Consider the following 13,300-nt stretch of genomic DNA (forward strand, 5'->3'; position numbering starts at 1 on the left):
ACCGCAACTAGAGAGAAGCCTGTGTACCACAACTACTGAGCCCATGTGCTCTAGAGCCCACGCACCACAACTAGAGGAGCCCATGTGCCACAACTAGAGAGAAGCCCACAACGAAGAGCCTGCACGCTGCAACGAAGACCCAGCGCAGCCAAAAAAAATAATAAAAATAAAATAAAATAAAATAAAAAATTAAAAAAAATCGAACAACACCATCAACTGAATCTGACAACTGTAGAACACTCCACTCATAACAGCAGAATACACATTTTTCTCAAGTGCACATAGAACACTTAGCAAGATAGACTATAACCTGGGTCATAAATCAAACTTTAATAAATTTCAAAGACTTGAAATTATAGAAAATATGCTCTCTGACCATAATGGAATTAAACCTGAAGTCAATGCCAAAAAGATAACAGTAAACTCTCCAATCATTTGGAAATTAAACAACACACTCAAAAATTCTCCAAGGAAATTAGAAAATATTTTGAACTTAACAAAGATGGAAATACAACATATCAGTCTTTGTGGGCTGCAGAAAAAGAAGTGCTGAGAGGAAAACTTATGCATTAAATGCTTATTTTAGAAAAGAAGAAATGTCTCAAATTCATAATCTAAGATTCCAATTTAAGAAGCTAGAGAAAGAACAACATAAATCAAAATAAAGCAGAAGGAAGAAAATAATGAAGATAGGAGGATAAATCAGTGAAATAAAAAGTCAGTTCTTTTAAAAGATCAATACACTGATAAACCTCTGGCAAGACTGACAAAGAATAGAGAAGACACAAATAACCAGTACCAGGGAGAAAGGGGGATGTTACTACAAACCTCATAGACATTATTAAAAAAAATAAGGAAATACTATGAACAACTCTAAGCACATAAATTTGACAATTTACACGAAAATGAATAGTTCCTTGAAAGCCAGAAACTACCAAACCTCACCAAGATTAAATAGATAATGCGAGTAGTCCTATAATTATTAGGGAAAGTTTTAAAAACCTTCTGAAAAAGAAATCTCCAGGTCCAAATGGCTTCACTGGTGAATTTCGCTAAATGTTTAAAGAATAAATAACCATAAATAGACACTATCTTTTCCAGAGAATAAAAGAAGAGGGACTACTTTCTAACGCATTTTCTGAGGTCAGTCTTACCCTGATATCAACACCAGGCAAAGACACTAGAAATATAGAAAACTAGAGACCAATATCCGTGATGAACATAGATGTAAAAATCCTCAACAAAATTTTAGAAGGTTGAATCCAGTAATATATAAAAAGAATAATATGCCACCACCCAGGGCGGGGTTTATCCCAAGGATGCAAAAATCTATCATATTAATGTCTAAAGAAGAAAAACCATATGATCGCTATCAACAAATGCAGAAAAAAATTGATAAAATACATCCAGAATACTACTACTGGGCTTCCCTGGTGGCGCAGTGGTTAAGAATCCGCCTACCAATGCAGGGGACATGGGTTCGAGCCCTGGTCCAGGAAGATCCCACATGCCGCGGAGCAACTAAGCCCACGCACCACAACTACTAAGCCTGCGCTCTAGATCACACGAGCCACAACTACTGAGCCCACGCACCACAACTACTGAAGCCCACACGCCTAGAGACTGTGCTCCACAAGAGAAGCCACCACAGTGAGAAGCCCGTGCACCACAATGAAGAGTAGCCCCTGCTCGCCGCAACTAGAGAAAGCCCGTGTGCAGCAAGGAAGACCCAGCACAGCCAAAAGTAAATAAAAAATAAAATAAAATAAAATAAAAAACCAAAATACTACTACTAATAAAAACTCTCAGCAAACTAGACAAGAGGAGAACTTACTCAACCTAAGAAAGGGCATCTACAAAAAATTCTGCAGCTAACATCATATTTACTGAAGAAAGACTGCATGCTTTTCTCCTAAGATTGGGAACAAGGCAATGATATCCACTCTTACTATTCCTATTCAACGTAATGCCGGCAGTTTTAGTCAGTGCAATAAGGTAAGAAAAAGAAATTAAAATATACATATTGGAAAGGACAAAATAAAACTGTCTACTCACAGAAGACATGATTATATATCCAAAGAATCCCAGAGAAGTTATAGAGATACTCTTAGAACTAATAAGTGAGTTTAGCAAAGTCATTAGATACAAATTCAAGCTACAAACACCAATCATACTTCCATAAATGAGCAATGAACAACTGGAAACAAAAAATTTAAATAATAACAACACAATAGCTCGAGAAAATGAAATACTTGGATATAAACCTAACAAAACATGTACAAGATCTGTATGCTTGGGACTTCCCTGGCGGTCCAGTGGATAAGACTCCACTTTTCCACTGCAGGGAGCGGGGGTTTGATCCCTGGTCGGGGAACTAAGATCCCACATGCTGCATGGTGCGGCCAAAAACAAAAACAGAACAAAACAAAAATCTGTATGCTGAAAACTACAAAATGCTGATGAAAGAAATCAAAGAAGACTTAAATAATTGGAAAGACATGCCATGTTCATGGGTTGGAAGATTCAAAATCGTAAAGATGCCAATCCTCTCCAAATTGTTCTACAGATTTAAAGCGATTCCAATTAAAATTGCCCCTGGATTTTTTTGTAGATATAGTCAAGCTGATTCTAAAATTTATATGGAAGGCCAAAGGAACTAAAAGAGCTAAAACAATTTGGAAAAACAAAGTTGGAGAAATTACAGTACCCAATTTTAAGGCTAATTTATAGTGACAGAAATCAGATCAGTGGTTTCCTGGGGATGGGGGCAGGCATACAGAAGGACCAAAGGGAAGGATTACAAAGGGACACAGGGAAAATCTTGGGGTAGTGGATAGATTCATTATCTTACTTGAGGTGTTGGTTTCATTAATGTGTATATATATGTCAAACTTATCAAATTGTACACTTTAAATATGTGTAGGTCAATTATAACTCAATAAGGCTATTTTTAAAGTATTCTTTCCAAAGTGATACATTACATCTACTAGGTGGCAGTCGGAACCATAGATTTTGCCAAAATGTTTGATTCTTATCCTCCAGCAATATTTTAATTTGTAAAATAACATACAGGAAAAGTAATATGAAGGTAGGTTGGCACTGCAGCATATTTTATAAGATTATGATGAAAATAAAAAGGAACATAATCATAGCAAGTCATTACCAGACTACTATTTATTAATGTTTTAAAGCTTTAGGTATAGTAAGTATCGAATGCAGAGTAAAGAACAAATATGGTTCCTTCCCCCTTCCCCGATTCCACCAGCAATTTGCAAAGAATCAAGAGGCTGGTTGACGGTTGAACACCTCTATATTTCTATAGTACTTTTGCAGAAGGCCTTATAGTATGTTATCAAAACCACCTGTCACCCTTGTTAAAAATGCTCTATGTTTTAAAAATTGTAATTAAAAATTTAATCCTATTAATATCATTACTTCATTTTTTTTTGTAACTAGACTGAAATTTCAGCACCAGAATTTTCTAGTTGTCTTCTAAGTCTCTTCCACTATGAAGGAAGGCCTGTCACTCATCCTGCATAGGGATAGGGAGGAATTCCTTTGACCCCCAGGCCAGTTATCTGTTAAAAAAGAAAAGAGAGAAACTCTGATACAAGGTAATTCACAAGTATTCTCCAAAAGCATTTTTATGATCCACAATAATATATTTAGCCACCTATTATCCTTGTTTTGTTTCCTATAATAAAAAGGAACTATTTGATTAGGTATTTATGGTCCAACCCAATTATTCACATAGATAATAATTCAACTAGCAACCACTTACAACTAGGATTGAAAACTGAATTTATTTCTATCTTCTTCCCATCTGTTAAGAAAGGGGTTTGCGCCAGATGATTTCTACATTTCTTTTCAGCTCAAGAGATCTATAACTCTTATCAGTGTTTATTTCACTGCCAAAAAAAGTTAAGAACCTGAAAATATTCTTGCAACATCAAAACAATCAACTAATCTTATAAATGTGTTTCAAACACTGGTTTTCCAAGCCTATTCTACTGATTTATAGAATTTCAAACACCACTGAAGCAAAAAAATATTTTAAAGCACTGTACAAAGTGGGCTAAACACATTGTCCTGGACTTCAGGTCTAGAAAATCTCAATAAAAAGTTTTTAAGTCTAGCATGATGAGCTTAAATGCCAAATACAGTTGTATTTGGGAAGTATGAAAAAGCACCAATCATTCAGTTACTTAACCGAAGATCTCCCACCTCACCCTCAAAATAAAAGATATAGCCAGATCACCTTGAAAATTCCACCAGCTTCAGGTTGCTGCAGTAGACCCTCGGGGTCCATCCCATCCCGGGCACTGGTCACATACATTTCAGAGTAATCCTTCCCTCCGAAGCAGCATGAGGTTATTTTAACAACAGGCAACTTCACAGTTTGGAGTCTTTTCCCTAGGTCACCAAATATTTCATTTAAGTCTAGCTCTAGCAAATTTCCACCCGCACAACTTTTCGGGACCCCTTGTGGAGCAATAGGAAAGTTCAAAGAAGATTTGGAGGTCAGACTTCGCCCAGGCATTTCACCTACCTTCCCTGACAATTTCTTCTGGGCAAAAAAGATTTACCTCTACAGGAAAAAGAGTTCTGACTATAACATTTTGGGCTATATCTTTGGCCTTTATTTCCAAAATCATCCAATTGAGACCTTTGAATATATCTCTATATAACTTTATTAGTAATGAAATTTCTCTGGCCCCTAGTGTCTGGTGTTTTCTAGACATGGCGGGGTTTTTCCATTCTGCTGTGGGCCTACCTGTCTCAGGATCCAAACGGATCACTCTTCCTCCATTGTAACAGGCCACCCAGAGCTTCCCCTCAACATCAATACACATTCCATCAGGGATTTGTTCTTCTTTCTCCAGCTTGTAAACACTTCTGCGGTTGGCTATGGTTAAAAAAACAAACAAACAGACAAACCAACCACACACACACACCCCAAAACCACAGGCCACTCAATACTGAGCATCAAACAATGAGCAATCAAGTTGATTATAAATACTGATCGCTTCTGCTTATCCAGTGTCTGGCAAATGGGTACCACAGGCGGGATGATTCAGGAGGATTCCTAACTCTAAAAATGTCTAAAAACATGAGTGGACACCCCTCAACAAAGGATTTGTACTGTAGGATTTGGGGTGGATTCACTCCCTTTGGTTTGGGTACAGACACAGCTACCTAAGCTTTCAGAGGAGGAGAGAAAAAAGAAAGCAGAATTCTTAATAAAATAACAAAAGATCTTTTTGAGGGACCTGAACTGAAGCCCTGCATGCCCACCTCAGACACACTTCAGTCTGTGGTTAGACCTTTGCTGTTTTACTTCCAAAAATGCCTACTTTGGGGAATTCCCTGTTGGTACAGTGGTTAGGACTCCACGCTCTCACAGCCAAGGGCCCAGGTTCGAGCTGCCAACAGTTCACGCACAAAAACGAACAAGGTGTATGAGTTCTGTTTCTGCCCAACTAAATGCTCCAAAATCACCTTATCTAAATATTAGAAGAGCTTGTTTCTGAAAAGAGGGGTATTCTGAAACCAGCTGGCCAGCCTTCAAGGGAATCATAATATACAAAAAACAAGCATCAAAATCCAGAGGAACATTACACTACAAAATCCAGGTCATTACAGTAATCAGATTGAGGTATAAGGGGAAAAATGTTAAAACCATGTGTAAGTAAAGTGGGTAAAAACAGTCATGAAAAAGAGCACTACATATTTCAAAGCAAAACATCTGTGCTGGAATATTTAGCCTCTGATTAAATCTACATGAGACTCATGATTTTTTTCAAGTCATTTTTATGATTGGTTTTGCTCTTGTGGTCTGGCACCTTTCATGAAAGTTTCAAGCACTCCTTTTTAAATTCTTTCCAATAATTCCTTCCCTCCCAGTTTCCAACTATGGCTCATTTAGATCCGTTGGTGGAGTTGAACAATCTGCAACTACTTTTTTTACTTTTCCATTTTGAAAGGTTGTTAATTTGTCTTTAAGTACTTGCCTATCGTTAGCTAAAGTACAAATAAGAAATATCAACCCCGAACTCTAATTTTCTGTTCTTTTGTCCCGTTCTGCTGTATACTATTTGCCTTTAAGCACCAGCTGGTAGAACAGGATCCGTTTTACAGTGAGCCTCTTTCTAGTGATGGTTGCAAGAAAAAGGATTAAGGATCTAGCCATATTATGCAAACTGTGGCCATATTTAGTTGTGCTGAGAGCCATGGCTTGACTGGCAGCAGAGTCAAGTCTGTGTAATCATTACAATATTGGAATCATAACATTAGGCAGTTCTTTGTTTGAAAAGTAAGGACCTTTTCAAATGGGTTAAGGGCGAGGCAGCCTGCTAGTCATATGCATATGAAAAAAATACCAGCAATATTAAGAAAAATAATGAAAAAATACATACAGATCTTCCCTGTTTGCAGGTCATAGTCAAAAGCATCCACCGAGTAGGACAGGCTATCAATGTAATAGAAGATTTTGTGGTCCAGAGACCAATCCAAACCATTGGAGATGTCCACCTGGTCAAAGTACTTTTCCACATGGTGGTCAGGAAAGAGGGAGTACAGGGACCCTTGGTGCCGCTCCAGAACTGCTGGAGCTGTTTCCTCAGCCATGGTACCTACAAAACCCAAAGAGTATGGAGCTCAGCTGCACAGCATCCCGCCCATGCACTGCACCATCTTCTCTCACCAGGACTCCTTCCCTGTGATGAAATCAAGGAAATTATTATACAATCCCAATCTGGGTCCTATGGGTTTTTTTTTTTAAATGACAACTACCTTGCTTATAATGCAAATTAAAACTACCTTGAGAGGTTCTGGTTCCAGACATCTGCACCAACCTCATTTTCTCGCACTGAACACAATTCTAAGACCTGGACAAAATGCATGGCACAGCTATTTGACAACTCTGCAATGTGAATTATCAGGCGGCTCAGAGAAGAACACAGAATTTGAAGTATCACCTAATTGGTGGCGAGTTCTTGAGCTCTCCATTTTATCCTCTAGTATGTCCTGGCCTGAACTCAACCCAGCTTGAAACTTGGAAGTGAGCACCATGGTGCAGGCAGAAAGAGGTCGGAGAGAAACCTTTAGATCTGGCGCAAGGAGCAGAAAACTCTCCTACAGCTCAGAGAGAGTGGAAGAAACCCCCTGCTTATTTTCTACTCCTTTTTCTCCATTTTCTCATGCACCAGCCCCCAGGCAATTCTGCAGTGAGGGTAGCAAAGGCAGAGAGAGGTCAGCAACAGGAAACTACAGGAATCAAAACTCTGAGGGAAGGCGACATTCCTCTGCATTTAGTGAAGCTGCAGGAACAAAAGGGCAGATCAAACACCGTTGCTTTCATGTTCTCTCTCTCTCCCCTGATGCCACTTGGCCCTGGAGGCAGAACAGTCATAGAAGTGGGTGGTTTCTGACTGGAAGAATGAAAAGGAGCTACAGGAAGCTGGAAAGTACTAGAAGAGGGATGATGCTCAGGAATGCAACCCCATAAAGTTGTTTGTGATCTGCTGGGCTCATCTGTTTGTACATGCATGGATCTGATTCTAATTAGCATGCTAAAGATTTGGAGAATGGAGCTAATGGATAGAACACCTTCTAGGTCTCAGACTGACCACTGAGTGGCACACCTAATGGCACCTAATAGAAAGTAGGTTGGAACTTGTGATCTGAACCTAAACATACAGATTGCTTACTGAAACGAATATATCAACATTCTCCATAGGATTTAAACAAGACCCAGCATCTCATAAGGTAATAGTCAAAATGTCCAGGATACAATCCAAAGTTACTTGGCAACACAAAGAAGCATGAAAATCTCAAGTCGTATAGGAAAATGAATCAAGAGGCAGACAGTGAGATGGCACAGATGATGGAATTACTTGACAAAGACTAAAGCAATTCTTATAAAAATGCTCAAATGAACGATCTGCAAAGTCTTAAAACAAAACTCAAAATAGCAGCAAAGGAGGAGAAATATAAAGAATCCCCAAGTGAAAATTTTAGAACTGAAAAATAAAATTAATGAAATAAAAAACCCACTGGATGGATTCAATAGCAGAATAGAGATGACAGAGGAAAGAGTCAGTGTATCTGATGCTAGATCAAGAAATTATCCAATCTGAACAACAGAGAGAAAAAAGACTGAAAAAAAATAGTGTTAGGGACCTGTGGGACAACAACAAAAGAGCTAACATATGTGTCACTAGATTCCTAGAGAAGAGGACAAAGAATACAGGGCCAAAAAATATTTGAAGAAGTAATGGCTCAAAACTCTCCAAGTTTGGTGAAAAGCATAAAACTATATATTTGAGAAGCTGAGAAAACCCCAAACAGGATAAGCCCAAAGAAACCTATACCCAGACACATCATAATCAAATTTCTAAAAACTTAAGTTAAATAGGGACTTCCCTGGCAGTCCAGTGGTTGGAACTCCATGCTTCCAGTGCAGGGGGCATGGGTTTGATCCCTGGTCAAGGAACTAGGATGCCACATGCCATGTGGCATGGCAAAAAAGAAAGAACAAACAAAAACCCAAAAAAACAAACAACCAAACTTAAGTTAAATAGAAATCCTTAAGATTAATGAAAGAAAAATGACATACATACAACATATAGGAGAATAATGATTTCAATGACTATTGATTTTTCATGAGAAACTGTGGAGGTCAGAAGAAAGTGATACATTTTTAATTTGTTGAAAGAAAAATAATGTGTCAACCTAGAATTTTATATCAAGTGAAAATATCCTTAAAGAATGAAGGTGAAATAAAGACATTCTCCTGTGAAGTAAAACTAAGAGAATTTATAGCCAGCAGACTTGTTCTAAAAGAATTGCTAAAGGAAATTCTTCAGACAGAAGGGAAATACCAAAAGGAACAACAGGAATGAAGAAAGAGCAATAGAAATAGCACGTATATGAGTAAATATAATAGACTATTCTTCCTTTTAGTTCCTTAAAATATTTCTGATGATCGAAAGCAAAAATTACATTTTCTGATGGGATTTTAAATCTATGTATATAAAGACAACTATGACATAAATGGGTGATTGTCAACTGAAGTGGTAAAATATTGGTTCTAGACAGACTGTGAAAAGTTAAGTATACATTTGTAATCCTTCAGGAACCCTTAAAAAACTATACAGAGATATATAGTGAAAAATCACAATAAGTAAATTAAAATTGAATTCTAAAAAATATTCAAATAACCTAAAAGAAGGCAGGAAAGGGGAAACAGAGTAACAAAAACTACAGAGGGAAAGAAGAGAAAACAAATAATAAAATGGTGGATCTAATTCAAAGCATATCAATAATTACATTAAATGTAAATAATCTAAACACATCAATTAAGATAATGTCAGAATAAACTTTTTGAAAATAGAACTATATGCTGTCTATAAGAAACTCACTTCAAATATAAGGATATAGGTAGCTTAAAAGTAAAAGGATGGGAAAAGACCTATCCTATGCAAATATTAATTTAAAAAAACTGTAGAGGCTATGTTAGTATCAGACAAGATATACTTAGAGCAAAGAAAACTACCAGGGATAAATAGGAGTGACTACATATTGTGAAAATAGTCACTTCACTAAGGAGACATAATAATCCTAAATGTGCATGTGCTTAACAACAGACCTTCAAAATACACAAGGCAAAAGTCAGAACTGAAAGGAGAAACACACAAATTCATAATTCCGGTTGGAGATGTCAGCATCCCTTTCTCCATAATAGACTCAAGTAGATAGAAAATCAGCAAAGAAATAGAAGAACTGAACACCATTAACCAAACTGGACTTGAGTGACAATTATAGAGAACACTCCATTCAACAACAGCAGAATACACATTCTTCTCATGTGCTCATGGAATATGCACTTAGACTTGAGTGTGATCTCAGAGGACAGAGCAGAATTTAACCTAATGAAGAAATTGGAAAGCTCATTTACTATAACATGCTCTATCTGAAAGAAGAGTGAGTTAGAGGAAAATGGACTGAAACTGGGAAGCCTGAACAGCAAGCCAGACCTCCCTCCTTGTTTTTTTGCTATAGGGCAGTTGGGCTTGTTTCTATTATTTCTATTCCACCCCACCCACCCCCTTCCTCCACTATCTGCCTCACAGAAGGAGATGCCTGGAACATGAATGTGGATCCCCCACTGCTTAGAAAGGGCTCTTCCTTAGTGAGAAAGAAACTGGAGCCCTGGTTTATCATTATCTAGTAGTGAGCCCAGACAGGTGAGACCTTGGGTGTTGGGACACCTTCAGGGTACTACCCACCACTAAGAGACCCCCATCCAGACTATCAGATGACCCCACCCTTTTCTGGGCCAGGGACAGCTCTCCACACCTGCTGAAAGCTATAAACTCTCTCTAGAAAAAGTTTCTCAGGTGCTTCTGACAGATGCACATGACCAGTATGTATGCACACTGATGCCTACAATTTTAAGGGGTCTCCAGAGGGCAAAGGTTAAGAATTGGGGACTCCAGGCTAAGAACTCAGGCCTCTGAGGGCATTTTAATTTTGTCTCACCAAGTGCCACAGAGCTGTAAACTTCTAGCCATAAGGGAGAGAGAAAATCAACTTCAACAGGAGGTAGAGTATCCAATCATATTTCTTCATCCTGCAGAAATTACTGGCAGAAGGGCTTCCAATGGATTCTCATCTTTAATCTTTCAACCTGTCCTGGACTAGATCTGTGGTTGTGTAAAGTCCAGGAAGATGGGAAACAATCCACACCACCTGCTCAGATCTTACTTACCTTCCATGTTGAAAGTGAATGGAGGAACTTCCCTGGAGGTCCAGTGGCTAAGACTCCGTGCTCCCAATGCAGGGGCCCCGGTTTGATCCCTGCTCAGGGAACTAGATCCCACATGCATGCCACAACTAAGAGTTCACATGCTGCAACTAAAAGATCCCGCATGCCACAACTAAAGATCCTGCGTGCCGCAACAAAGACCCAGCACAGTGAAAGAAAGAAGGAGATAGAAAGAGAAAGGAAGAACGAAAGAGAGAGAATGGAGCCAGGACAGCATGGCTGATGATGTGAGAGGCAGAGTGGGGAGGTGGAAACAGCAGGGATTTAGAATCAACTTTGGCTAACTATAGGGTTGTTAGGATGGGAGCTAAATGAGAACTAAATGTGAAATGCATTATTTAATTTCAAACTTAGAGTTAAAATTCATTTAAATCTGTATATAAGTCATTCTGCAGCCATCATAATAAAGATGGCTTCAAGTGAGAATCATCAAGGAATGTAAAAACTAAGGAAGATATTTTGATGAGGACCAGGATATTTGCTTGGACTTAAAGTATCTCCCCATGTTGTAGCCAGCCTCTAAGTTGACCCATAATGATCCCTGCCTCCCAGTATTCACACCCTTGTCTAGTCCCCTCCATAATTTTGTGACCAATAGCACATGGCAGAAGTGATGCTATGTCACTTCTGAGATTGGTTATAATAGGACTGTAGCTTCCATCTTGGGCTTTCTCTCTTTCTCTCTCTCTCTGCCCCTCATCACTGGCTCTGGCGGAAGCCATGTCCCAGGCAGTCCTATGGAGAGGCCCACGCAGTAAGGAAATGAAGCCTCCTGCCAACTGCCTGCCATGTAAGTTAGATTTGAAGCAGATCCTCCAGGCCGCTTCAGAGACTCCAGCTCCCTCCAAGGCTGTAGCCCCAGCCAACAGCTTGACTGCAACTTCAGGACATAGCCTTGAACCATCCAGCCAAGCCAGACCCAGGTTCTTGACCTTCAGAAACTATGTGAGATAATATATGTTTGCTATTTTAAGCCACTTAATTTCAGGGTAATTTGTAACACAGCAATAGATCACTAACAGACCCCACAAACTGCTTATAAATTGCAATTTAAAAATAGTAACTACGTAGTAGAGAAATCTAAGACCTCAACTGGGTGATCAAAACTGACATCACCAATGAGGGACAGATGGTATCCAGATGGGATACCCTGAGAAGGACAGAACAGCACCTATGCAGTGATTCCAGCCATGAATATATAGCATCAATCTAATCACAAGGAAACATTAGACGCAAAAACATGAGGAATGTTCTGTTAAAAAGAGTGGAGTTGGGCGAGATTGTAGTCTTCAAAAATGGCAATGTTGAGACGCTGGCAGAGCTCACGCCAAGGAGTACTTCCCAGAACTTCTGCTGCCAGTGTCCTTGTCCCCACGGTGAGCCACAGCCACCCCCTGCCTCTGCAGGAGAACCTCCAACACTAGCAGATACACCAGAAATACATTTACACGTGGAACAACTCCTACAGAACACCTACTGAACGCTGGCAGAAGACCTCAGACCTCCCAAAAGGCAAGAAACTCCCCACGTACCTGGGTAGGGCAAAAGAAAAAAGATAAAAACACAGACAAAACGATAGGGATGGGACCTGCACCAGTGGGAAGGAGCTGTGAAGGAGGAAAGGTTTCCACACACTAGGAAGCCCCCCCACGGGCCGAGACTGTGGGTGGCGGAGGGGGGAGCTTCGGAGCCGGAGGAGAGCGAGCAACAGGGGTGCGGAGGGCAAAGAGGGGAGATTCCCGCACAGAGGATCGGTGCCGACTGGCACTCACCAGCCCGAGAGGCTTGTCTGCTCACACGCCGGAGCAGGCGGGGCTGGGAGCTGAGGCTCAGGCTTTGGTCAGAGCGCAGGGAGCGGACTGGGGTTGGCGGCGTGAACACAGCCTGCAGGGGGTTAGTGCACCACAGCTAGCCGGGAGGGAGTATGGGGAAAAATCTGGAGCTGCCGAAGAGCCAAGAGACTTTTTCTTCCCTCTTTGTTTCCTGGTGCGCGAGAAGAGGGGATTGAGAACGCTGCTTAAAGGAGCTCCAGAGACCGGCGTGAGCCGCGGCTAAAAGCACAGACCCCAGAGACAGGCAGGAGATGCTAAGGCTGCTGCTGCCGCCACCAAGAAGCCTGTGTGTGAGCACAGGTCACTATCCACACCCCCCTTCTGGGGAGCCTGTGCAGCCCGCCACTGCCGGGGTCCTAGGATCCAGGAACAACTTCCCCAGGAGAACGCACGGCGCACCTCAGGCAGGTGCAACGTCACGCCGGCCTCTGCTGCCGCAGGCTCGCCCTGCACTCCGTACCCCTCCCTCCCCTCGGCCTGAGTGAGCCAGAGCCCCCGAATCAGCGGCTCCTTTAACCCCGTCCTGTCTGAGCGAAGAACAGACGCCCTCTGGCGACCTACACGCAGAGGCGGGGCCAAATCCAAAGCTGGGCCCCTGGGAGCTGTGAGAACAAAGAAGAGAAAGGGAAATCTCTCCCAG

General features: G+C 40.7%; 1 protein-coding gene across 2 annotated transcripts in view; it reads right to left on the minus strand.

The window, feature by feature from the left end:
* Window positions 1-3,156: 3,156 nt before the first annotated feature.
* Window positions 3,157-13,300, minus strand: part of RGN (regucalcin) — a 16,056-nt gene continuing 5,912 nt past the window's right edge. For both annotated transcript variants that reach the window (XM_024743537.1, XM_024743539.1), the window contains exons 4-7: window positions 6,417-6,632; window positions 4,775-4,906; window positions 4,259-4,413; window positions 3,157-3,578 (exon numbers count right to left, since the gene is read on the minus strand). In XM_024743537.1, coding sequence (XP_024599305.1) covers window positions 3,528-3,578; window positions 4,259-4,413; window positions 4,775-4,906; window positions 6,417-6,632 — 554 coding nt within the window. In that variant the 3' untranslated portion in view covers window positions 3,157-3,527. The remainder of the gene's footprint in view (window positions 3,579-4,258; window positions 4,414-4,774; window positions 4,907-6,416; window positions 6,633-13,300) is intronic.

Source organism: Neophocaena asiaeorientalis, unplaced genomic scaffold, assembly GCF_003031525.2.
Source record: "Neophocaena asiaeorientalis asiaeorientalis breed wild unplaced genomic scaffold, Neophocaena_asiaeorientalis_V1.1 scaffold243, whole genome shotgun sequence".
Classification (NCBI taxonomy): Eukaryota; Metazoa; Chordata; class Mammalia; order Artiodactyla; family Phocoenidae; genus Neophocaena; species Neophocaena asiaeorientalis.